We start from the raw sequence: 26,892 nt of genomic DNA, 5'->3' as shown, positions 1-26,892 counted from the left end.
GGCATGATCTTAATTAACCTCAGGATACTGATATGACTATATTCCAATCTGCAGGAATTAGGAGTCAAATCTGGCCTAGTCCCACCTGTTAGCAAGCTGCCCCACAGCACAGCCAGCTTTCCAATCTCTGCTGAAATAACTACATCTGTGTGATCTGCTTCTGGCTCGAGGCCTACCACTCTACGTGTCCATTTAGCTTCCACTGAGATCGTCATCTAATATTCTAGGAATGTGCATGCTCAGTCACTCAGTTGTGTCCTACTCTTTGCAACCCCATGGACTGTAGCCTGTCAGGGTCCTCTTTCCATGGGATTTTCTAGGCAAGAATACTGGAGTGGGTTGGCAGTTCCCACTCTAGGGGATCTTCTCAACCCAGGGATCAAACCCGCATCTCTTGTATCTCCTACATTGGCAGGCAGATTTTTTACCACTGCGCCACCTGGGCATTCTAAGAAAGTGGAAGAAAAAAGTAGAAGTGTTAGTCACCGAGTTGGGTCCGACTTTGTGACCTCATGGGCTGAAGTCCACCAGGCTCTTCTGTCCATGGAATTCACCAGGCAAGAATACTGGAGTGGGTAGCTATTCCCTTTTCCAGGGGATCTTCCTGACCAAGGGCTCAAACTCAGGTCTCTTGCATTGCAGGCAGATTCTTTTCCAACTGAGCCATACTAATCATTAAATGTTGAACTATATACCATAAAAAAGATATGGTGGTGGTTTAGTCACTAAGTCGTGTCCACCTCTTCTGACCCCATGGACTGTACCTGCCAGGCTCTTCTGTCCATGGGATTCTCCAGGCAATAATATTGGAGCAGGTTGCCATTTCCTTCTCCAAGGTATCTTGCCAACCCAGGATTCAAACCCAGGTCTCCTGCCTTGCAGGCAGATTCTTTACTGATTGAGCTAAAAGGGAAGCCCCCACACACCCAAAACAGGTATACTAAACAGATGTGACTTATTAAGTTAAAGTAAGATAGGCTGGGTCCCTAATCTGATGTGACTGGAGTCCTTATAAAATGATGTCTACGTCGAGACAGACACACAGGAAAAATGGCATTGATGAGAAAGGCAGACAGTGGAGTTATGTGGCTACAAAGCAAGGAAACCAAAGATTGTCAGCTAGCTACCAGGGGCCAAGAAGAGGCAAGAAGGAATTCTGTACGTTTCACAGGGACCACAGCTCTCCTGACCCATTGACTCCAGGCTTCTAGCCTCCAGAACTGTGAAACATAAACTTCTCTTGTTTTAAGCCGCTCAGTTCATACTTTGTCACAACAACCCCAGAAAAGGAATACACCTACTATTCAACAATCCAGCAAAAGACCACAATAGCTCCATTCTCACCAAAAGCAGGATTCCCAAACGAAGTTCCAAAGAGGAAATATACCTCATTTATCAAGGAAGTGGTGCTTTGGCAGACTTAACTATGGAATTGTAGCCATGGGACTCAGTTTTTTAAACGAAGGAAACTAGTTAAATAAATTACAATATTGTGGTAAGTAGAGATACACTGCCTGCATAATAGTGGTGATAATCAATACGATGAACTTGATCCCCCCCTGGTTAGGTCATGTTATAGGACATTGTCGTCCTGGAAACAAGGAGAGTATTCCTGTTGGCCTGACCCAATCAGGTGAGTCCTTTTAAAGCAAAGCATTTTCTTCAGCTGATCAGAGAAGAAGCCAGAGATTCAAGATATAATAAGGAGTCAATGGACCACTGCTGGCTTGCAGATCAAGGGAGTCCCGTGTCAAAGGAAGACAGGTGGCCTCCAGCTGCTAAGAGCAGTCCCCAGCTAACAAGCAGCAAGGACGTGAGGACCTCAGCCCTACCATCTTGAGGAACTGAATCCTGCTGACAAGAATGAAGTCAGCTTGGAAGTGATTCTTCCCAAAGCCTCCAGAGGAGAACTTGGCCCAGCTGTCATTTTGATTTTGACCTTCTGAGACCTCCACAGAGACACCAACTTCTGATCTACAGTACTGTCAGCTAATCAATGGGTATTGCCTTAAGTTGCTGAGTTTGTGGTAATTTGTCACACGTCCAAAAGCTGCGAATATATAAACTTAAAATATTTCACAGGTGTTTTCATTAAAAGTGCAAGAATATTGGCAGATGTTGATGATATAATATTTTTTGGAAAAAGAAAACAAGACCCAATATATGACTGTAACTGTTTCATATTCACATAGATGAAAAAATTCATGAAAACACAGCAAAATGGCATCCGAGGAAATATCTGGTGAAAAGACTGAATATTTTAAATTTCCCCCTTATACTTTTCTGATCCAGTTTTTCCACAATGAGGGTTTATTACTCTAATGGGCAAAAATAAAATCAATCATTCATACTTCAATCACTGCCAAGAACAAAGCAACTGGTTTTGTGGGGCTGCTAAAGTGTTTCAGCTGGTTTATCAGTAAGAAGGGAATGACCTCTTAGATAGCATTTTATACTAATATTTATAAATTAAGCTCTGCTCCCTGATGGCTCAGTGGCAAAGATTCCCACTGCAGTGCAGGGGCCATGGGTTCGATCCCTGGGTTGGGAAGATCCCTTGGAGGAGGGCATGGCAACCCATTCCAGTATTCTTGCTTGGAGAATCCCATGGACAGAGGAGCCTGGTGGACTACAGTCCAGGGGGTCGCAAAGAGTCGGACACGACTGAAGTGACTTATACACACACATACACACACACTCATACACGTGGAATGAAAATACAGAGACACAAACACAAGGGGATGCTGGTGCCTCTGACCACTTCAGGCACGACTTCAGGTGATGTGAATGCTGAAGTGTCATCTGCCCCCTTTGGCAGTAGAGCAGAGAGGCTGTGAATGAACTTTGAAAACGCATTGAAATCCTTGCCTCCGCTGCTAATCCTGCTAATGCACTCACAATCTGTTTGACGGGCTTGCCCATCACATCCCCCCCGTCAGGGTGAGCAGCCTTCCGAGGTGGCGGTGACAAGGGGATTACTGAGAGGACAGACCAACCCTCCCTCCCCTACATTCTGACTGGCTTTGCAGATAGGCTGCATGCCTCAGAGGGCACCGGACGGAGGCTTGTCTGCAGTGTGGAGCCCTTGGCACAGAGGTACCAGAGGGAGACACTTACCAACCCCAGGGGGATGAGTGTTTTCTGATGGCCGTGTCACTCCTCCCGCCTCATCCTGGAGAAAACAAACAAGGCAAGTGGAAGGGAAACTTCACAGGGCTGAGGTTTCTGGAAGATTCCCTCATAGCACAGCTCCCCTCCCCTTCAGAGATCCTAGGTGCTTTAGGAAACTAGAAAAAGTCGTGGCCTCGTGGGATAGGCATAGCAAACCCCTGCCCCTCCTTCCCTCTGGCTTCCAGGTTCTCGGTGAGTGGTTGACACTCTATAAAAGCTACTTTTATGGCTTCATCTTCATTAAATTAGCAGGATTGCTTTATTTGCCTTCTGAATTTTCAGAGGTTTCTTTTTAAATAGACTGGAAATAATAAGGAGAGTCTTCATGCTAGCAGATTATGCTTATCTGAAAAAATACTCTAGGATTTGTCCCCAAGCAAGGGTGCTGTTCCCTTTTCTGGAAAGTCCCTCTAGCCAGCCCCATCTCTCTGGCTAGAGCCAGGGTCTAGCAGCCATGGACAGTGTCTTCCACTCCAGTTGACACTCAAGGTTCTCATTCACAGCCGAAATGAGCAGAAGACTTTTCCCAGAAACACAGTTAACCACTTATCTTCTTTTCCCCAGTTCCTATGAAGTTTTCCTCAGTCTGTATTTGGGCCAAAACTGTTGTCTGCTTCCAGCTTAGCTAGGAACCTCATCTTGGGCTCTGGTGCCCCAGAAAATACAGGAGATGCTGAAACCAGAACAACTGGCCTGTGTCCTCAAGGAAGCTGCCATCAATAAGTAAACAGACATTCATAATGCCGTGTTAGAAATGTTAGGACTGAGGTTTCCATGGCTGCACGTGGGATAGACCCCCAGACCAAACAGTGAAGGTACAGAGTCTAGCCTGGGTGACCTAAGTTCCTCTGCCTGCTGTCTTCAGCTTTACTTCAGCCACACTGGTCATTGGTGCCTCAACTACAAGGTGAACCTCTGAAGGGCTGTGAAATGTTGTAGTCATATCCCATCGTGGTAGCATCAGAGACCCCTTTGGGGCCTCCACACTCCACTCTACCATCAGCCCTTGACAAGTCCAGCTTAGGTGCTCCACCATTACTCAGGCTCATGGCTTATACTCTAGTTGGTAAAGTGGACAGGGATGCGCAGGAACCTAGTGAAATGGACAGAAATGCACAGGAACTTCTTACACCCACACTGCCCTCTGAAGCAACCTTCACCCTCTTTCTGATTAAAGAGAGGTGGGAGAACCCTGGTGCAAGCAGGGGTCAGCCACGCACACCTGCTCCCCCTCCCCCAAAAGGGGTTCCAGCCTGAATAAGACCCCTTGGCAGGTCATCTGTGAAACAGAAAGAGGGTCTCTGCCTTGTGCCTGGAGGTCAAGGCTAGGACCCCAGCCTTCCTCTTTCCTGGGCCTGCACTCAGCACACCTTGAGAGGCCCAAAGCTTTCTGAGCCCACAAATCTTAGCTGCTCTCTCCCTCTCCAGGAGGGGTTAAAACCCAGAATTCTGTCCTTCTAGGCAAGAGGGATGGGCATCTTTGAGGAGATTTCAGTGAATCTCAGTCCCAGGGAGCCAGGAGGGGGCCCTAAGGGTGCAGGGACTTGAGAGTCTGAAGAATCTGGGTGTGAAGGCTGGTTCTACGACATATATTGTCACCTCATGCAACTGTATACTTCTGAGCCTATTTCCTCATCTTAAAAATAATAATAATAACATCTCTGAATGTCCGTTTCCTGGGACAGTGTTTTCTATATGGTAAGGTCTCAAGCGATGGTAGCTCCTCCTTCTAAGTCTGTATTCTAAACATCAGCTCTCACTAAGGAATGAGGGCTTCCCTGGTGGCTCAAATGGTAAAGAATCCACCTGCAAAGTGGGAGACCTAGGTTCCATCCCTGGGTTGGGAAGATTCCCTGGAGGAGGGCATGGCAACCCACTCCAGTATTCTTGGGCTTCCCTGGTGGCTCAGATGGTAAAGAATCTGCCTGCAAGTGATGGTAGCTCCTCCCTCTAGGTCTGTATTCTAAACATCAGCTCTCAGTAAGGAATGAAGGGTTTTCATGAGAAAGTGAAGGACTCTAGGCCCCTGGGGAGAAGGGAAGGGAAGCAGGTGAGGGTCTGTTTGTTTTCAAAGGCAGGGAAGCTCTCACAGGTGTCCCTGAAATCACCCTGCCAAGAGGAATATTTTCAAGACAGTTTCTTTGCACACCCTAGAGGCATGCCTTCTGGGCCGAGGGAAAGACACCCCAAGAGCCATGTGAAACACAAAGTCAGCTGTGCACCCAACTTCCTGGCTGTGCATTTACACGGGGATTTTCTGGACACCTCAAAGAACCTGCTGTTTGACAAGCTGGCTGAGGACGATCACCCCACTGGGGAAAAGAGGGAAACTAACAAGCTGGAAGGGCAGGAGGTTTTCACCTGGCTTCCTCAGGAGCTACACTGACCCTCACTCCCCATGCCCTCCTGGTCCATATCTATTGTACTCCTCATAGTGATCTACATAACAAGGAAGCAAAACCAATATTAGACACATAAAGAAAACTCTAAACATTGCTTTGCATCTGCCAGTCAAAAATGTGCTTTGCAGCCAACCATGAAATGACCTAACAGCCACAACTAAAGTCCATGTAATGCCTAGCTTTGGCTCACTCCCTAATTTCAGACTCTGAAATATTTGTCTGAATACAAGAAAAGGCTTTCCAGTGGTAAAGATGTGCCTGCCAAGGCAGTAGATACAAGAGATGTGGGTTTGGTCCCTGGGTCTCATTGACAGGTAAGGAAACTGAGGCTATAGGATGCTACAAAATTTGACTCAGGTGCTTCCCAGGTGGCAGTAGTGATAAAAAACCCTCCTGCCAGTGCAGGAGACATAAAAGACTCGAATTCGATCCCTGGATTGGGAAGATACCCTGGAGGAGGGCGTGGAAACACACTCCAGCATTCTTGCCTAGAGAATCCCACCGATAGAGGAGCCTGGCATGCTACAGTCCATGGGCTGCAAAGAGTTGTACACAACTAAAGTGACTTAGCAGGCATGCATGCACAATGCAGCAAAGTTCAGCAATAAACTTGTGCTGAGACAAAGGTCTCCAGCTTCCTAGTTTGTTTTTTTTAATCCCAGTTATCTCCTTAAATCAGCCCAGACTTACTGAAATAAAAGTTAGGTTGTAATCACATATATCTTGGAAAAAGCATGGACTGTTGATCTAATTTAGTATAACGTCCACACTTACCCTATTCTTTGGAACAAGTCATAGACCTTAATCAATAAATAATATTAACTGAAGAGAAGTTTTCACTTTAATAACTATTTATCTCCCTGACCAAGGCAACAATAAGAAATCTATAAGGCACAATTTTGGAAGAGAAAAAAAAAATCCTATCCCTTTAGGAAATACTTTGACAGTGAAGGAAACTAACCTAATACTTTAGAAAAAATTGGATAGATTTCTGCAATTCCATTGCCAAAAATTTAATGAGGCTTAAAATTCTATGATCAAATTTATGTTGAAAATTATAATCTGAATACCAGACGAGTGAGTAGGGCAAAAAAGAAATCCACGCTCCCAGCCACTATATACATGAGATTTTTTTTTCTTTTCATAAAACAATATAATAAGAAACTTATTGGTCAAAACTCAAGAGGTTACAACTAATCCTAAAATACCAATTGTTCTTTTTCATCCACAGGGGCCCTACTTACCAACTTTTGAGAGTAGATAACAGTTTTATAACTTTATAATAAAATAAAAAGCATTTTATGTCAAAACACAGGTGATAATTTTGCATTAGGAAATTTAAAATACCACAATATATTAGAGTGGTAACCCAGGACCATCTTAGAACAATAACTGAAGAGGCAATCCCAGAAAGTGGAAATTGGAGAAGAAACCTGTCAAATAGTGTATATGTGTATATGTCATATGGTGTATACAGTAAGGCCAGTACTGGTTCACTTACTCAGAAAGATATCCAAAAAGCCACCAATTAGCAGGCAACAAAGACTGAGTGGGGAGCCTGGATTTCTGTCTTTGGCTGTAAAAAGATGCTCTTCCCTGGCCTACCCGGGGTATCAGAGAAGACGGAGAGGGAAGCCAAACTTACAGTATCACCCAGAGGTAAGCAGGACTTCCATCGACCTCCAGCAGAAGCAAGAAAAAGGGACTGTACCTCTCTCCCCTGGCCGAGGAGGTGTCAGTAGAGGACTAGCCAGGAGCCTAAAATCCCACCTCCACCAAGTAGTATGGGTTTCCCAGGTGACACTAGGGATAAAGAATCCATCCGCAATGCAGGAGATGCCAGAGATGTGGGTTTGATCCCTGTGTTTGGAAGATCCCTGTGTTTGGAAGATCCCTTGGAGGAGGAAATGGCAACACACTCTAGTATTCTTGCCTGAAAAATTCCATGAACACAGGAGCCTGGTGGGCTACAGTCCATGACGTCACCAAGAGTTGGACACGACTGAGCATGCATGCCCAGAGAGAGCACCGAGTAGTGAGGAGGCACCCCTGTCTTCCCAGGGTGCCAAGGGTCACCAAATGGGGAGCCTAGACCTTCGCCCCCGTGTGGTGGCAGCAAAGCTGTTCCTCCTTCTTCCCCCAGCATCACACCAAGACCGAGGAGACTTGCTAAAGACAGATTTAAGTAAGATGTACAGCCTCATAACATAATACCAAAAATGTCAAGGGTAAAATCGGAAATTACATGTCAGACCAAGAACCAGGAAAAACCTTCACTTGAAAGAGAAAAGATAATCAACAGACATCAGCATCAAGATGACACAGATGTTCGAATGAGGCAGGAATTTTAAAGCAGCCGTCATAAAAATACTTCAACACTTAACTGTGAACTCCTGAAGCAGCTGGAAGTCTCAGCAAAGAAACAGAATATATGAAGAAAACCCATTTGGAAATTTCAGAATTTTTAAAAATACAATCATTGAAAGCTTTAAAAACTTCGACAGCTGAATGGAGGGGACAACAGGAAAAAATCAGTGAAGTGGAAGAGAGAGTAGGAATTACCCAAGCTGATCAGCAGCGAGAAAACAGGCTGAAAAAAGTGAACAGAGCCACAAAAAGCTGTAGGACCATAACAAAAGATGTAATATTTGTGTCACTGGAATCCAAGAAACAGAGAAAGAGATCAGCACTGAAAAAAGTACTTGGAGAAATTATGGCTGAACATTTTTCAAATATGGAAAAGAAAGACAAGCTGAAATTTTTTCAAATATGGAAAAAGACATACATGGATTTAAAAATTTGGGCCAAACTCTGAATGAAGAAACCCAAAGAAATCCATACCAGGAACCATCATAACTTCATAACCAACCAAACTTCAGACAACTGAAGATTTAAAGACAAAATATCTCAAAAGCAGCAAGAGAAATGACACCTTACAAAAAGAGCAAAAACCAAATGACAGCAAATCTTTCATAAGACTCATGGAAGCCAGAAGGTTGTAGCATAACATTTTTCAAGTGCTGAAAAGAAAGAGCTTTTAACCCAGAATTCTGTACCTTGTGAAATTATTTTTCATAAATGAAAGAGAAATAAATTCTCAGATACAGGAATGGTAAGAGGATTTTCTACCATCAGGTCTACCCTAAAATAGCATGGAAATGATTTTTAAAAAGGAATCTTGGAACATCAGGAAGAAAGAACAATGGTAAAAGCAAAAATGTGCTTACACACAGTAGACCCTCCCTCTCTTCTCAAGTTGTCGAAATTATGCCTGATGGTTGAAGCAAAAAGTATAGCATTGTCTGGTTTGCATCTCCATGTGTGTAGAAGAGACATTTAAGACTACTGTGACATAAACAAGGAGCTTTAAAGGCGGGACCTTCATTCAGGCTACTGTAACAGAATATCATAGACTTGCTGGCTTAAACAGATGTTTAATTCTCACAGTTCTGGAATCTGGATCCAGTGTCTGACGATAGTCATCTTCCTGGTTTGTAGACAGCCATCTTGTCTTCTCACTGTGTCTTCACATGGTGGAGAGCAGAGAGAGGAAGGAAGCTAACTCTCCCATGACTCTTCTTGAAAGGGCACCAATACCATTTGTGAGGGCTCCATCCTCATGACCCAGTTACCTCCTAAAGGCCCCATTTCCTAAGACCATCACTTTAGGGGTTAGGATTTCAGCTCAGGGATTTTGGCCGGACACATTCAGTCCATAACAGGGGATAATGTTTCTATATTCACTCAAACTGGTAAATGATGACACCAGTAAATCTCTGTGGTGATGATATAAATCTATACTGTGAATGTGCTGGTGGTTACAGGAATCTTCCCAGTACTACTGCTATGTTTGTGAAAAACTACCATAAGAATATACACACATGGTAGACCAATACTGATTTTTCTGATTATGATATTGTATTATCAATATGTAAGATGTAATCATTGAGAGAAAATGGGTGAAGGATACATGAAACCTCTCTGTACTATCTCTGAAACAACCTGTATACCTATAATTATTTCAAAATAAAGTTTTTTCAATGGGAAATGGTTCTAGATAAAAAGATGCTAAAGACATATGCAGTGACAATCTACTTAGATTGGATTACAATTTTTTAAAATCCAAAAGGTTAGGGAGTTTGGGGAAATTTTAATATAGACAGTGTATTTGATGGTATTAGATAAAATTTTTGTTAGTTTTCTTCAGTATGATAGTAATGTTGTGATTATATAAAGTCTTTGTTCCTAAAAGATGTGCACTGAAGTATTTAGGCTTGAAATATATTGGAGTCAATTTTAAATGGTTCAGGGAGAAAGATAGTGAGAGAGAAACAAATACAATAAAACATAGAGTCCATTGTTGACTCTTTGAGGAAGACATGAGAGTGTTCCTTGCACCATTTTTTCAATTATTTGGTATTTGTGTACATTTTCAATTTTTAAAAGTTGGAGGGATGGATTGATGGATAGATACATGAAAAAACAAATATGCTCAAATGTTAATTGTGAAATTTAGGTGGTAGGTAATTGGGTATTCATTATAAACTTATTTCAATTATTCTTTATGCCTGGTACTGTTTAAATTAAAATATTGGGAGGTAGACAGCTGAAGGAACATATTGAAACCCAATGCCCTTCCTAGCACTCCTAATCCTTCCAGACCCAGTTAAACCCATACTTACAATAATTAAAACATCATTTGCCTTGGGCCAAAGCTTGCCTGGTTTCTCACTGAAGAAATCCTCATAACGCCTCACACTTCCCATAATGGTAAAGTCCCAGGCACTGCCATTGTCCACACCACCACACTGAGAAGTCTCCAAAGAGTATTACTGATTGTCAAGGAGAGACAAACCTGAACAAAGCCAGGCTGGGCTTATGGATAATCCAGTTCTCCCAGAAATTACAAAGCTATGGTTTTTCCAGTAGTCATGTATGGATGTGAGAGTTGGACTACAAAGAAAGCTGAGCACCAAAGAATTGATCCTTTTGAACTGTGGTGTTGGAGAAGACTCTTGAGAGTCCCTTGGACTGCAAGGAGATCCAACCAGTCCATCCTAAAGGAGATCAGTCCTGCACATTCATTGGAAGGACTGATGCTGAAGCTGAAACTTCAGTCAACTGATGCGAAGAACTGACTCATTGGAAAAGACCCTGATGCTGGGAAAGATTGAAGGCAGTAGGCGAAGGGGACGACTGAGGATGAGATGGTTGGAGGGCATCACTGACTCAATGGACATGAGTTTAAGTAAACTCCGAGAGTTGGTGATATTGCAGTCCATGGTGTCGCAAAGAGTCGGACATGACTGAGCAACTGAACTGAACTGAACCCAAAATTTAAAGGAGTTAATGCCCCTTATGTGAACAGCTGAGGCCTAGGAGTAGTGAGAAATGTGGTGGTGCTGAGCAAAATGAATTTTGAGTCATTTATATATGTTGAAAATATTTGGGGTATATTTATTTTTAGGGAAAAAAATATATATATATTAAAACTACAATAAGAAAACAATTCTACCATCATGGTAGGAGTTTGTAACACATTAAGTATCAAAGTTAGGAATTAATCAACAAGGAAATTGAAAAATTAAAAAAGAATACAGAAGATATGAACCTTATCATTTTAAAAAATGGATTTTATGATGCATAGATCGCTATAACAGTTGGTAAGAACTGTTTTTTTTTGTTTTTTTTTTTTTAATTCTAGGAAGGATTTTGCTTTCTTCCTATCTTCCTTCCTTCCTGCTTTTTTCCCTCTCACTCTCTTTTTCTCCCTCCTTTCCTCCCTCCTCTTCCTTCTTTTGACAGGAACCCTTTAAGCCATCCAACCTGTCTTTGAGTATCTGGTCAAGTATTTCAATATCAGTCGATCTCTCCCATAACAAGACCATGGAGACTGTTCCTGACGGCCATGGCACCACATCTGCTCTGGTTCTTGGCTTACTGCAGACCTACAGGAGGAGCTACATATGCTGTGAGATACTGAAAACATTCTGAACTCTGCACAAAGACACTCAGTTCCAACCCAAGTCAGTAAGAAGTGAACCAATCTCCCAAGTACATCTCATTATTTAAGACAAGGCCCATATTCTCTGGAAGCTCATTTTCCTTCACTGGTTCTTGGAGTGGCAAAGATCTAGCCATTCCTACCCCATCTCCTCTAGTTTTCTTTCACATCTCCTGTAAAGTTTCTCATCTCGTGCCACCATCTACTTATAGGCTCCAAGTGGTACCCACTCCTGCGAATGACAAAAAGCAATCCATCCTTGCACTTGTCATGACAAAACTCCTTATCTTATCTCCCTAGCAGAAGAGTTCAATCAAACCAAACATTAAAAATAAATTAATTATACTTTATCCCTCCCCAGAGATGGCTGAGCTACTAAGAGCCAGCGAAGTGTCTAGAAAGGAAAAACAAAACTCTCAACTGATTTATCCGATCTTTCATCCATCTCAAACTATCCCACTTTTATGTCCTTTTACATTCTTATTGCTGGAGCTGGAACCAGCACTGGTCAGGAAAAATGGCTGAGAATGGAAGACAGATGAATGGATGAAGAAGATGTAGCATATATATGTATACAACAGACTACTACCCAACCATTACAAAAAGAATGAAATTATACCATTTGCAGCAATAAATGCAACTACAGATTATCATGCTAAGTGAAGTAAGTGAGAAAGACAAATACCATGTGATATCACGTATATGTGAAACCTAAAATATGACACAAATGTGAAATGGAAACAGACTCAGGGACATAAAGAGCAAACTTGAGGTTGCCAAGGGGGAAGGGGTTGGAGGAGGGATGGAGTGGGAGGTTGGGTTAACAGAGTGGATAAACAACAAGGTCCCATTGTATAGCACAGGGAACTATATTCAGTATCCAATGATAAACTGTAATAAAAGAATATTAAAATGATATGATTTTAATATTAATAATATATATACATATAACTGAATCACTTTGCTATACAGCAGAACTTAACACACATTGTAAATCAACTATACTTCAAATAAAACAATGTTCAAAAAAATGGCAGCAGATGGCCAGGGCTTGGATGGCTGGGTGACAGAAACATTCCTACAAATGTTTTCTTATAATACTATTGTGTGACTAGCTTTTCTGTAGGCTAGGACACTCCAACACAAATCAAAGGAAGCACAGATCCAAAGAAGACTATAGTGGGAGGTGTTTGCAGTGTGAAATATCCCTACTCTTATTAAGTGACACCTGTCACATACATAGGCCCCTGACCCACACCTCAGCCTGCCCCAGGGTAATTTTTTTTCTTCCCTAAGCATATTCCTCAAAGGAGTGGTGAGTAAGGCACTTACATTTTGTCTCCCGACTTCCTCTCTCAACCAAAGATAACCATAATCTGTGAACTGATTAATCTATTTGTCTCCATGGAGTTAGAAAAAAAAGAAAGAAAAAAAGCTTCTTTCAAAGTTTTCCGGAAGGCTTCAAGATCACCAGTCCATATGCTGGCAGCCTAATCTCAGGCTTCCAACTTCCAGAACTGTAAGAAATAAAATTCTGTTGTTTATTTAAAAACAAAACAATACTCCAAATCAGATACTCTTCCTCCAACCCATTTCATGAATGGGCTATGATAAAGTGGGCTATGATAAATCCCTGGGCTATGATAAAGTGAAGACAAAGAGTCACCCAGGAATATGGCAGTTTGATAGGCAGGCTACTTTAGCACCCTGCGAAGCATTATTATTCCTAATAATACTTTTACATGGTGCTTCGTAAATGCCCAAGTTGTTCTCCATAATACCAGGGTCCAGGTTTTGGTTCAAGCAGTGAATAAATGACTGAGAAAACATGTATGACTTTGCCCTCTACATTAACCGAATGAGGTAGGTGGAAAGAGTATTATCCCCATCGCGAGCCTCAGAGAAGTGTAGGGACGTTGCCCAAAGCTTGTGAGCGGCAGGTAAAGCTAGAACTGCATTTTCAGGCCACAAAGGAAGCACAGATTCTAAGTCATCCTGACATGATACAATAGCCACTGACATGAGGTTTGATCTCCATGAGATCGTAATCTCATGTCCCTAGTGAATTTTTCACCTGAAATCTATGCAAACTGGGCCCGACCACCAGTTTGGTCCTAGAAGTGGCCCCCAAAGCTGGGCTGAACGCACAGGGTGGGTGACCAGGTCTGTGCCCCTAAGAGTTCCGCCGGGGTGGGGGTTCCCAGACCTCTGCCTCAGAGACCCTGCCCTAAAAGGCTAGGGATGCAGTGGACTCGCTCATCTAGGGCGGGGCCCAGCCGCACCACCCCAGCCGGCTGGAATCCCAGGGACTTGCTTCGGACCTCGGCTGCGTTGGACTCGAGAGACGCCAAAGGAACTCCAAAAGTCTCCAGCCAGCGTTAAACCAGAAATGCCCTCTTCCTCTTCCTCGTCGGCATCTCTAGTGCTCACATGTGCCACTGGCTGGATATGTCCGCCGGGCCACTGTTACCCGGAGTTTGTGACCCCTGAAAGTGTGGCACGTAACTCAGCAGCCGCCTGACACTGCGCGGGGACGCGGCGCTCCCGCGCCCCAGAGCTCTGGGCGCTGAGTTCCAGCTGCGCCTGCGCGCCGGGCCTGCGTAGTGGGCGGAGAGGCGGGTGGGTAGGGACCTGGCCAGGTGGGCGGGGCGACAGTTGGCTCCCTGAAACCCTGGTGCAGGACGACTGTTCTAAACCACCCGGATCCCAAAGGCAGAGGCTTCCGGGCATCCTCCTTCACTGAGCGCAGCTGCGCATCCTTCGAGTCTGCAGAGTCTGTCGCTGGGGGACCAACCCATTCTTGGCGCCTTTACGGGCAGGATTTGAGGGGCGGGACCGGGAAGTGTGGAAGCATAGTGTCACTGCTCCAGGCGTGGCCCCTCTGTGACGCCATGGAAGGACGTAAATGAGATACCGTTGCAGGCGTCGCGGAGCCCTTACGCTCCTGCCGGAGGCCTGTGTGACAACACTGTGGCAGCGGGAGGATGCCCTGACGTCACAGCGTCATCGTGCTCTGGGAGGTGGGGTGGGACGCCTCTGAGCCTGTTCTCAGGATGCCGAGGCTTCAGGGAACGGGGTGGGGATGATATCACAGTTCCCTTGTTCTCGGAGATGAGGTGCCATCAAGGAGCCCTGCACCATCCCACTGCCTTTCTCCATCCCACCAGGACCCTATGCTAGTCCTGAATCCGGAGACAAGGAGGTCAGCAGGTAAAAGGCCCTTCGTGCGCCCCAAACCCCCTAGCTACATTCCGGAAGGAGGAGGTGGAACCTGAACCCGTCCTCTGCGAAGAAGCCCCTGAGGGCTGTTCTTTTCCCCAGGGCGCTCCTGATTCTCTTCCCAGAACAGCGCTAGGGGAGCGCCAGGCTGCACCAAGGGTCTCTTGTGCCTACTCTCCGCCCAGCAGAGAAGTCCAGCCGGGTAGTTTCCCCACCCCTGAGCTAAAGAAGACCTGCGGGCCTAGCAGCTTTGGGAAGGGTTCCAGCCGAACTCTACGGGCCCAAGCCACGCTAGGCACGTGAGGCCAGAGGAAGCTTACTTTATGTCTGAAAGTGGAGGTGGGGTGGAGGGGAGAGTGAGGGCGGGGTGGAATCTTCCAGAGCTGTGGCGGGAAAAAATTAGCCACCTGCAGAATGGACAGGCAATAAAACCCACCCAGCATTTCTAACCGGCTGGTTGCTTTTCTACGACCTACAGAGTATGGTCAGGAAATTGTAGCCTGTGTGGGATCTGGTGGCCCCGGAACTAGGCTTGCCCTTCTCTTTGCAGTTGCTGTTACTGATCAATCTATGAAACCCCTGCCATGAGGACAGACTGCAGGCAAGCTGCACTGAGAAGTGGCTTCTGGTTCCACCAGGATGATAGAGGCATTAGGAACAGGTTGGAGGTCTCTGGGCAGCACTCTGCCCCCCTCCCACCTCATCCCCCAAAACTTTGCGCGTAGGGATTCTTTTTTGCCAAGGATGCACATTTCATACTGACTGTTTCTCCGAGGCCAGGGCCTATGGATGGAGGGCAGAGGCAGGGATTCAGGGTACCAAAGCTGGTTGGGCCAGAAACAAAAATCTTCCCTGGCAATCCCCCACCCCCCACCTTCAAGTCTTTGTGAAGTCCTTGAGTTTCTGCAGAGGTTCTATGTATCCTGGGGAGGTTGGAAGTGGTTCAATGTGAGGGACAGGAGGGCAGCAGCAGTAGTCAATCCTTGAGAAAGATGAGTGAGTGAATGTTAGTAGCTCAGTAGTGTCGGACTCTTAGCGACCACATGGACTGTAGCCCACCGCTCCTCTGTCCATGGGATTCTCCAGGCAAGAATACTAAAGTGGGTTGCTATTCCCTCCTCCATGAGAAAGATGGAACTGCCCAAGAGACTAAAGGGTCTGAATGAGGCTCTCTCAGGTCCTCAGAGGTCTTCACATCTCTGGGTAGTGCGTATGTGTGCGCGCCCACGCCCATGCACTGTCCTCACCTTGGAACAACCACTTCAAAGGTCTGGTAAGGAAGGGACAAGGCTTCTGTCCTAGGCGCTTACACAAGCTGAGGCCAGGCACCACCCATACCATAGCCTGCGCTGCCTGGGCCCGAGCCAGCCATCGAAGCCCAAAACCCACTGATTAGCCCTCGCTCCGGATGCCTAGAGGTCACAGTTCTCTGGGATATGGGCTCCATCCTTTCCTGTTGCTAGTCCTTTTGGACCCGAGGGATTTTGGTCCTGGGATCTTGCTCTACTAGCGGATATCTCATAGGCCGGTCCAGAACCGGCAGTGCTCTGTCCCCCTCGTTTCCATGGGGCCCTGGGACGCGCGTCAAGAAGGTTTTAAGGGCAAGACCAGATGCCGACAGGGCCAGCAGTGGAGGGTTCCTCAGGGCTTCGAGCAGGACGGAGCGAAGTGCCCCCATTCCTGGGCCGCCCCTCCAGGCCTGTCCAGCAGGGGGCAGCGTGGCTCCGAATGCCGACCGCTGGGTTGGTCCGCGCGGTCCCGGCCAAGGCCGCGGTGATAACTTGGGTTCTCGAATCGCGGAGATTCAGCCAGCGGAAGGCGGAGTGGGGAGGGGGGGGCGTTCCCAGCGGAGATGGGGATGGCACAGTGAAAGGCTAGAGAACATTTTAACTCCTGCAGCCCCGGGCCCACTTTCTCAGACCGAAAGGCCCGGCCTGAGGCTGGGATTGGGGATGGGGGGCAGTCCCAGTTGCCGGGAAGCTCGGCACAGCTGTGCCCGCGGCCGTTGAGCGCCAGGCGCGGAAGGCCGAGAGCCTGCGCTCGAGCCGGCTGGGAAGGGCTGGGGGCGCCACCGTCAGTGCCCGCCGCGCGGTCGGGCTGCAGGAGCTGGGGGAGCCCCACCCCGCCCCAAGCTGGAGAGCCCCCCGGCGGCCTGGCCTCTAATTGTGAGAAAACTAGGCGCCCCAGGGAGCGTTCCACTTGTGGAGGACGTACTCGGATTTCTCCTCCTCGACTCTCTGGGCCTCCCAGGGCGCCCGCCCCCGCCATTCCTGACAAGGCTTTAAAACTGCAGGGAAATCTTTGCGGGCACGGAGCCGGGATCCAGGCTGGGGACAAGCCCCAGCCGGAGAATCGTGTCGGGGGGATCCTAACGGAGGGAGGGACGCAGGTTTGGGGACTTAGGAGAGGCAGCGGTGATGACTTATTTGCAGCGGCTATTGGGCCCCCTGGGAGGGTACCGGTTGGAGATTGACCGTGAGGGGAGGGCGCTTTCTTCCCTCCCCAGGGCAGCAGCAGGAGGCCCCGGAAGGAGGCTTTTGTTTGGGGGCTGGGGGGCGGGGTAACTTTCTTTTCCCTTAGTTGAATTTGAAGCGACCCGGCTCCTGGAGTTGTTGTAAGAAAAGTTCGAAGTTTTGGCCGCAGACTCGGCTTCTTTGGAGCCCTTTGGAGATGCGGAGTGGGGAGACGACACTGAGGCCTCAAGACCAAAGTGGGGGAGAAAAGTAAATTAAGTTATCCGAGGTTGACCACCACGGAGGGCGTCTCCGTGCATCCCAAGCTGACCCGAATCAGGGGAAGGTTGATGAATTGGGACAGGTCGGCGTGGGGAGCGAAACCCCGGCTCCTCTTAAGAAAAGGAGCCGCCCAGTTTGCTGCGTTTGGGGAGAAAACACAGGAATTTGGGGGAGGGAAATTACCCACCCTGCAATGCCTGTAAAATAACCGTTTATTTAATATTTTTAAAAACTCCAGTGATAAATGTCCGTTACCGATGGTCAGCATAAAGTGCCAATCGCAATACACCGCCCTGCTGCTAGCCTTCAGCCCCTCGCGGCGAAGGGGCAGCGGAGCAGGGAAGCCAGAGGCCGGGCCCCCTTTAGCCGCAGGGCCCGAGGCTCCCCGCCCCACTGTCCGGGTCCGGGAGCCCACCGCCCGCAGCGCGGCAGGAGCCGGGAGGGGCGCTCCTCGGCCCCACGCTCCCTGGGCCGGAGGCTGAAGCAGATACTGGGATTACACTTTTGCAGGCTCCCGGGGGTGGGGATGGGGGCGGGAGGAGGGGTGGGAAGCTGCGAGAGCACAAATCTCCTTTTTCTCTCCCCTCTCTCTCCGCAGTCAGAGTTACAAGCTTATATGGTCAAAGAAAAAAAAATAATAAAGAAAACGTATAAAATAACAATAGAAAAAGTAATACTTCTGGGAGAGGCGCCGCTGCGGCTCCGCGAAGCTTTCGTTCTCTTTTTAATGCAGTTTCCCTTCTGCCACACGAGTACCGCCTTTTGGCCAAGAGTTTAGCCGCGTCCTGGGGGAGCCGCCCGGGCGGCCGGGGTCATGGCCCGGGGCGCGGCTGTGAAGTTCCGCGTGCGCCGGGGACCCGGGGGACGCGTTTGGGATGGAGGAAGGTCCCCGGAGCCCCTCTCGCTGCCCGCCAGAGTCGCCTTGGGCTTCTGTTCCCTCCGGAGGAGGGGGCAGCGTGACCCAGGGTCCTGTTGACTCGGAGGCTCTGTTTAGCATTTGATCTTGGAGGTTTTGAGCTCCTTCACCTGTGAGTGTAGCGTCTTGTGGACAGCGAGAGTCCTGGACTGGCAGAATCCTTTCCCACACTCTTGACACTTGAAAGGCTTCTCTTTGGAGTGAATATATCTGAAGGCAAAAAGCAAACCGATAATTAAGCCTTGCAAAAATGATGCAGTGTTATAAGTAGTTACCCAAAATCCCTTCCCACGAACATGAAGAGCTTGAACCTCAAAAGAAAGAAGGACGTGGGGTACCTAGCATGGAACAGGCACATGCTGAGTGTGGGGAGGGGATGGGGAGATGAGGGAGACACCTCCTGTCTTAGCTGCGCCCATGTCCAGCTAGGTGGATCCCTGCCTGCCTAACCAGGGGCCAGCATTCGGCCTTATAAGGCCTGAGTCAACAGGGAAGGTGAGTGAGGTGGGACAATTGGCTAGCACTGTGCTGTCCAAATGTTAGCCACCTGCCACGTGTGGTTACTAAAATTAAGTTAGTTTCTCGGTTACACTAGTTACCCATTTCAAGTGCTTAACTGTCACATGTGTCGCATGTCACACTTCATCATCTCAGAAACTTCTCTTGCACAGCATTGTAGATGGAGGAAGCCGTGCATGCCTGTCTGGAGCTTGGGACCTGTTCCTGTCATATTCTCTCCACCCATGCTCCAAAAACCCAGGCTTGAGCTTGGTTGGTTTCCTTCCTGATTTAGGGGGAAGCCCAGAAACTCAGAAGGCTTGGAACCTGGGGGCAGGGGGAGCAGCCTAATGAGCCCTGGCATCAGAAGCAGACTGATAGCTCTCTTCTGCACCCCTCCTCCATAGTACTGCACCTGTGGTCTCGTAGGTGGTCTTGCCTCCGGAAGGCTTTGTGGCAGATGTCGCATGTGTAGGGCCTCTCGTCCGTGTGCGTCCGCTCGTGGATAAGGAGGTTGTAGGATTTAGTGAAGTGGCGGCCACAGAATTTGCAGACGAACTCCTTCTTGGTTTTGGAAGGCAGGCGTCCCCTCGTGGGCTTCTTTTCGGGGGACAGCTTGGTCACATCCAGGAGAGCGCCTAGCCCACCGGCGGGGGACCCAGGGCCCTCCCCCCGGCCAAGCTTGGATGGATCTTCTTGCGTGGCGGCCAAGGCCAGGTTGGCAAAATCAAAGCGCGGCTTGGTCTTGAGTGCTGCGGGGCCACTGCCTCCAGCGGTGATCTCGGGCTTGGGCTGGATGACATGAGGGAACCAGGGGAAGGCGGGCAGCTGGAAGCGCGCATCCACCAGGCTGGACACGGCTCCGGGCACTTTGGAGAAGGAGGACCGCGGCAAGTGCATGGCGGGGTAGCCCAGCGTCCACTGGTGCAGGTGCACTGCGTGCAGTGCGCTGAAACCGTACAGGTTGGGCAGGTGGTCCGAGGGCACCGTGGGCAGGCCATTCACTGCCTGAAGGAAGGAGTAGTTGGTGAGCTGCAGGGATGGGTGGATGGGCACCGGTGCTGGCAAGGTTTTGCTGCCCATGGCCGAAGCGGCAGTCTGTTCTGACTTCCTGCTGCAGGAAAAGAAGAAGAGGGGAGGGGAAAACAGACAAGTTCAGGCCCTCCTTCTGAGTTCCAGCCTGGCCACACCCGTTCTGTCCCCAGAGACTGGGCTGAGTGCCTAGGACCCCACTCAGGGATCTCACTGGCCTCAAGGAGAAGACAGGAACCTTCAATAATCCAAGGACTCCTTACAAATGGCCTTCAGCAGAGACACAAACTTGACACAGAAACCAAACTAAATGCTGGGCAACGCGACCAACTTAAAATGAGAGTCTACAGTATACCTGACACTGAGAAAAGCAGAAGCACAGGGAATGTACATCCAGGCAAGCCCGAGTCAATATAGAATACACTCTCCTGCAAAGATAACACTTGGAAGCGCACTTACATATTTGTTCAGATAAACAAATACAGAAGTGCACACTGACAGATAAACCCAGGTTCACACTTTCTGAGCAGAGTTGACAACAAGGTGCAAAGATAAACTGGGACCATCAGTATTGTGCTACTAAACAAAATGCAGGAACTGAACACACACACACACACACACACACACACAGGGCACCCACAGAGAGCCCCAAAGGCAGACAGCATACATACAAAAGCACACAAATCTGTACATCTCTCAGCTCCGGAGCATTAAGCTCTATCAGCTGACAGTCAATTTGGCTTCTAGAAGCCATGTCCTCTTTCTCCTTACAACTCGCAACTTTGACTTCAAATTTGTTTTTCTGTCTCACTGTTAGCCAGCCCTTTAACGCCACCCTCTCTGCAGCTTCTTGTGGACTGACTCTTTTCCATTGTCTTTAGGGATCACCTTTGTTTCAGCGAGGACAATGACACCCACATTTATTTACTCACTCAGCCACATGCATTCATTTGCTTCTGAGCCCTCCCTACCCCATAAGAAAGGGGGACAGGGTCTTCGGGCTCTCAGGATGTTTGTGTGTCTGCTGAACACCCCCTCCCTGAGCAGGTGGGTTTCCCTATGAGCAGGAGCATGGAGGCTGGGCCTCAGCTATTGTGAGCTACGCACCCTCCAAATGCAAGGCCAGGGAGCTTGAGCCAAGCCAGAGGGGAGCCCTGCTGATGTGACAAGCAGTCTGGTGTCTTCTGGCCTCTTTGACCCTTGGTCAGGGTCCCTGGCCTCCATGGACAGGTCTGGAGTCCGCAGAAAGAATTTTTATGTCTGTGCCTCCCAGACACTCCTAACTCAGGTCTGTCCAGTGGAGGCAAAAACAGGGAGAAGGAAAGCCAAAATTACACAGAGGGCCTTGGGAGGCTCAAGTGCTGAACTCCATCTCAAGAAGTCACAGGGGAGAAGGGTGCTTAGGATGCAGGCACTTCTTCGCCTGTCTCAATCCCCTGCCCTCCACTTCTCCCTTTACTCCTGATTTGCCCCCTCCTCTTCCTCAGATCTCTCCTCCACCTAGTCCCCAACCCTGGGACGGGCAGGCCCCTGTTCTGTTCCCTCCTTCACGACAGACCCCGACACCACCCCTGCGGTTTCAGAAGCCTGGCTTCTCCAAACCCAGGTCCTTAAGGCTCAGGTTGCCTTTCGCTCTAGGGAAGCTGTTAACGTGAGGGCAGTGCCCAGGATGTTCCCTGGAGGAGGCAGGACAATCTGGACCTAGATAGCCTTCTCCTTGGAGGCTGGCAGGAAGGTCACGCATCCAGTGCGGTGGCCCATAGGCAAAGAGGCTCTGCCGAAGGTGGAGAGGGTGCCGAACACCCAGAGCCGGCAGATATCTGCTTGCGCAGGTTAAATCGGCAATCCAATGAAACCCCTGTCGGACCGCCGCAATTAATTCCGCCAGGGTCTCTGCGAGGCACAAAATGGGATGCGGAGGGGAGCGCGGCCCCCGGCGGCGGCGGAGCCGTGGCCTGGGCAGCGGGCTTCTCCGCTGCGTCGCTCACGCTCTTGCGCCTGGGACAACCCGAGACCCTCCTAAGGCGCTGAGACGCTGCGAAGAACGAATCGGGCCAGAGAGAAAGCTGGAGCCTGTTTGGGTTGGGAAGGGGAAGGGGGAGAAAGAGGAGATGACTCGCCGACTTCAAAGGTCTGCCCAGACTTAGGCGAGGTGAGCGCTCTTTGATTTGCTGTCACCTCTCCTTCCCCTCCAGGCGCTGGAAATCAGATCCTTATCTCTGGCTCCCCCCGGGGCCCGGCAGGCGCCGCCGGGGCCTCACTTGCTCCTCTCTGCGCTCAGTCTATCCCTGGGCGATGGCGGCCAGGCGCTGGGCTGCACCCGGGCCCGGGCCCGCTCCGGGCGGGGTGAGGGAATCCCACTGGCCCCGCGCATACTAACCCAACCTTTCCTTGACCACCCCCAGGAGCCCAGACCTTGGGCTCGGTGAGGGGAGGGGGCGCCTATGCCGAAACTGCTTCTGGGAGCCAACCTTTCCGGGCTATCTGCCCGATCTTGTTTCCCCCAACACTCAATTTCTTTTTCTCAGCGGCGCAGCCAGTTTATTTTCTGCCGCATTCCCAGGGCAGGGCTCCCCAGGCTCTGGTCAACGGTTTTCTCGGGGACGAAATTCGTTCGAAACGTGGCTATCTACACAGTAAAATACCAAGAATGGGCCGAATTCACGATCCGGTTTCAGGCGGTCCGCTAAGAGGAAAACATAAGTCTCACTCTGCCTTTGCTGTGGGAGAAGATGAGCAAACCTCAAGCCCCAGTGGCTCTCCTGGTCCTGACCCCAGACCCCCAGTGTGAACTGCTTTAGATCCTTAAGAGAGGAAACCCGTCTCCCCAGGCTCCAGGCCAGGCATCCGCTCTGCAAGGAGCTAGGACCCCGGAACCTGGGCGGCGCGGGTAAGGGTGCCGACTACGCGCACCAAACGCCATTAGCGCTTCCCAGCCCGGGTCCCCGCGCGGTTCAGACACAGTTTCTCTCCTGCGGTAGAGCGCCAATCCCGGTTCTGCCGCCAGCCCTATGCCGGGCATTAATGAAGTGTGCAAGAGTCTATTAAAGTGGTTTATTCGGGGCTAATTGAGCGTGAGCGAGTTAACTGCTTGCATTAATGAGGACGGATCGAGCTCCACAAGCGAGCGCCTGGAGGAGCCCAGCATCAGCCCCGGAAAAATCATCCTTGACACCGAATCCCCAACACGCGTGCTGACAAGCGTCCGGACTCCTGGCGAGAGGACTGACCGGCGCCGGACACTTCTGTTTAATTCTCCCAACGAACGAGATCGAATGAACCCTTCAGCTAGGCAGCCATCCCCCTGCATCTAAATGCCCGGCTGCGTCCTTAGTGATCTGCTCCCCAGTCTTACTAAAATCACAATTACTTTGAGGAACCTCATATAGAACATTTACTCATTGGTCGCCCTCCATCCGTTCCTCCCGCCTCCCCCACCCCGCGTCCTTGCCAGCCTCTCTCTTCTCTAGGAGGCCATGAACCTGGGAGATTAACTAGCCTTGCACGTGGTTTCTGTTCCCAAGAGCCAGCGCGAATCCTTAGCCCGGGTGAAATTTACCAAATTGTGGCAACAAAGAAACCGTCGCAGCTCCTCTATACTCCAAGAACCTACCCCGTGACTGGCCGAGCTGCTGAAAAAGGACTGTCTGTGGGTTTTCATTCCTCTTACGAGACAAATTTCCTGGGAGAAATGAGTTCAGCAGGCAGCCCGTCACCTCTTTCCCTCTCTCCTCCGGCTCCCGCCTTTTCCCCTGAAGGGAGACAGTCCCGGGAGCAAACGAATCTTGCCCTTTCAAGCCTGAAACTGAGAACATCCGCAGCTGCAGTGTTTCCGCTACCGCGGCGTGCGGGGTCTCTGATTGGGGAGTAGTGTTCGCGCCCCCTACATGCTCCCCTTCACCGGATCAGTCGCGGGTTACTCTCCAGGCCTCGACCACAAGAGCAGTCACCGAATAGAGAACACCCCGAAGTCGGAGGGCAAGTGCGAGGCGGGGTCAGGCACACGGGCCAGCACTCCCGGGTGGGGCCGGTCGCGTACCTGATCGCAACTCTGCCACAAGACCAGCTCAAGAAAGCGCGACCCGGCGGGGGCATGCACCTGTCCTTGGCGCGGGCGGCCGTGGCCATCCGGCCACTCTCTTTTCCTCCTTCTGCTAAGGTAGGTCAGATTGAGCTAGGCGCGCGTTTTGGGAAAGTTTGTGCCCGCACAAGTTGCTTCGGTTTCTTGAGAGGGGCCACAAGCTGACTTCCGAAGTCCGCAGGCACCTCGCCGGGGATTGCCCGGAGCCCGGCGGCGCTGGGGGTAGTAGCAGGGATCCGCCCCCTCGTTCCCCCCGGGTCAGAGGCCGAGGACCCCCGCACGAGAAATTCCTGAGCCAGCACCCCCAAGCACCCAGGACTGCAGCTGCTCTCACTTTCACAGAGGTCCAGCAGTCTTCATTTGTTACGAGGAGCTTCTTTCCGGGACTTGGAGAAAGAAGAGACACCCGCCGAGCGGTGACAAGGGGACCCCGGGGATCCTGCCCGCATTCCCCTCGCCAAGCCCGGGCGCCCAGGGCTGCAGTTACCTTATTCCGCGGCGGTCCCGGAGTTGAGCGCGTCTCTGGGGCTCCCGCTGCGAGGGGACCCGGTTAGCCAGAGGCGCTGGATTTCCACAGGCACCCGCGGAGCTCTAGAGTCCCGGCCCCTCTCCGGCGGCCGCGGGGACTCCGAGCGCCCGACACGCGGGAGCGCTCAGCTGCCCTGGAGTCCTGTCCGCCCAGGGGGTGGTGAACTTCTGTCGCGGTTCCTTGGTTGGTTCTGAACCCGGAGCGGCTGAGAAAGCGCTGGGGAGAGACCGAGCTCCGACTCACTTACCCCTTAGCACCGAGCCGCCTACTTATTTTAATCCACCACCCTCCCTCCTTCCCCCCTCCCCCCTCCTCCCTCCCCTAGCCTCAGGATTCCTCCCCTCCCTCCCCTGCCCCCTCCCCGCAACCATCCTGCCCTGCGCCTGCGCACTGAGACACAAAGTTTTGCTGACCCGGGCAGCCGACTGGGACTGCGGCGCTCGCCTGGCCCCGACCTCCCGGGACCTGCGTCCCCAGTTCTTCAGACCTGTGCGACCCTTTCTGCGTGTTGGGCCCACGAGGTTGGCAGGCGAGCTCGAATAAAACAGCCTCTTCCATATGAAATTGGGCTGAAACTTCTCGGTCCCCTTCCTGCGCGCCTAGGACACAGCCCGTGCAAGGTCGGGGTAGGCGGGGGCCGGGGGCGGGGGGGGGGGGCGGTGCGTCGGGATCCTGGCGACTTAGTTTGGGCCCCACACACCTCGGCCCCGCTGAATAGCCTGTCTTATCCCAGAATACCTCTGGAACCGAACAGCTTCAGGACATCCGAGAATGCTCAGCGCCAGGGCGGTTCACCCAGACTCCAATGCCTATGACCGGCCCCAAACCCTGGGTTACCGAGTTCGCTAGAAAGATTAGAGGCGGAGGATGGGGCAAGAAGTCAAGATAGTTACTTTCCTAGGACTCAAAAACCTTCTGAGATTCATGCCCTCTAAAATCCTGTATTCTTTTGTTTTAGAAGGATGGATGAGAGATTGGAGAGTTAAGTACCACAGAGCCGCGATGCAAGCTGCAAAGTTCTCCAGCTCTTAGGGCCTTTGAGTCCAAGAGGCTGATTCAAGTGGAGTTTGGGATGAGAGCGGGCGTCAGGGTTCTGGCCAGAAATTCTGTCTTCACTGCTTATGCTTTAGGGAGAGTACCAGTAACCCCTTGACTGCCTGGCTCCAAGAGCTGACCTCCAGCTGACCCCAGCCCAGTTCCCTCCCTGCCACCTCTCTGGAACAGCCCCCCCTCCCTGGGTTCGGGAGGAGGGGCTGGTCTCCCAGGCTTGGGTGGATCCAGATTCTCACCTCTGTACTCCTGGGGTTTGCCCCCAAGGCTGCTGCTTAATGACCCTCCTCCCCAGCCCTGGAGACTGGACCTGGCCTCTGTGGGTCTCTTGCATACTGGCACTGTGTCTCTGGAGACCTTTCCAACTTTGGTGTGCAAGTCTGTGTTGGCTTTCTTTTTAAAGGAGTCTTGGTTTCCTGACCTAGGGAAATGGTAGTGGAAATGCCCCCCATAAGGAATAGTTGGAGGAGACCCTGGTCTTACCCTCAGTCCTTCAGAAAGAGCCTGGCCTCCAACCCCAGGTAGCTTTGACCTGGGCAGAGAGGAGGGCAAATGGGTGCAGTCTTTGCCACAAGGGAGACTGTACTTAGCCACTGCAGGCTAGTGTTAGAGTAAGGAACCCATGTAAGCTTGCCTGTGCAGCTGAAAAAATCCTAGCCTGGGGTGACATTCTGGCCCTTGGGAGGCCCCTTGGGAACAGAAGGAGCTGAGATCACTCCCTTCCCTGAGATTCCAAGGCAGCAAGTTCCAGGAGCAAAGGAAGGCCTGAAGGGAAAGTCCAGGAGGGCATTCCTGGATTGTACCAGCTTCCACCTTGGGCCAGGGAAACTGTGTGCCCTAGTCTTAGGGTGTCCTAGGAGACAAAGCTTAGTGCCTTCTATTAACCAGCAGTGAAAGAATCCAAAGAGGCCTCCACAATGAGGCATCTGGCTGTCCAGACCACTTAGAAAATGTCTCCCAGGAAGAGGATGTTTGGGTAGGATGGAAAGAGCCTCCTGGCATATACAAACCCCATCTCTTGCTCAGAACTCCACCCAGTGCAACTGTGCTGACTCCATCTTTCCACTTGCCTCTTTCTTCTGAATCAGGGTCCCTGGCCAACATGACTCAAAGACTTCTAGAAATCTCCAGGTAGTAGAATCCCTAAAGAACTCTTGGAGAAAATTTTTAGGGATCCTAAAGAAAGGGCCATGCAACTCTGTTGTTTAATGCTGCTTTTGCCAGGTTACCTGGAAAATTGATCCCCACTCAGGTC

General features: G+C 50.1%; 1 protein-coding gene and 2 long non-coding RNA genes across 3 annotated transcripts in view; 1 reads left to right on the top strand and 2 right to left on the bottom strand.

Moving 5' to 3' along the window:
* Positions 1 to 13,985, bottom strand: part of LOC133257402 (uncharacterized) — a 38,088-nt gene extending 24,103 nt beyond the window's left edge. The window contains exons 1-2 of the long non-coding RNA XR_009739536.1: positions 13,899 to 13,985; positions 12,910 to 13,094 (exon numbers count right to left, since the gene is read on the bottom strand). This is a non-coding gene — a long non-coding RNA (uncharacterized LOC133257402). The remainder of the gene's footprint in view (positions 1 to 12,909; positions 13,095 to 13,898) is intronic.
* A 596-nt stretch (positions 13,986 to 14,581) lies between these two features.
* LOC133257401 (uncharacterized) lies at positions 14,582 to 15,245 on the top strand. Its single transcript, XR_009739535.1, has 2 exons — positions 14,582 to 14,787; positions 14,899 to 15,245. It is a non-coding gene; the product is annotated as an uncharacterized LOC133257401 (long non-coding RNA).
* A 2,480-nt stretch (positions 15,246 to 17,725) lies between these two features.
* Positions 17,726 to 24,874, bottom strand: OSR1 (odd-skipped related transcription factor 1). The gene is given in 4 exon segments (XM_061433240.1): positions 17,726 to 18,544; positions 18,546 to 18,657; positions 19,361 to 20,059; positions 24,546 to 24,874. Coding segments are annotated over 3 exon segments (981 nt in total). The 5' UTR covers positions 20,029 to 20,059; positions 24,546 to 24,874; the 3' UTR covers positions 17,726 to 18,343.
* Positions 24,875 to 26,892: the final 2,018 nt, after the last annotated feature.

The sequence above is a fragment of the Bos javanicus genome, chromosome 11 (assembly GCF_032452875.1).
Source record: "Bos javanicus breed banteng chromosome 11, ARS-OSU_banteng_1.0, whole genome shotgun sequence".
In the NCBI taxonomy this organism is placed as follows: Eukaryota; Metazoa; Chordata; class Mammalia; order Artiodactyla; family Bovidae; genus Bos; species Bos javanicus.
This window is presented reverse-complemented; position numbering and strand designations above follow the sequence as displayed.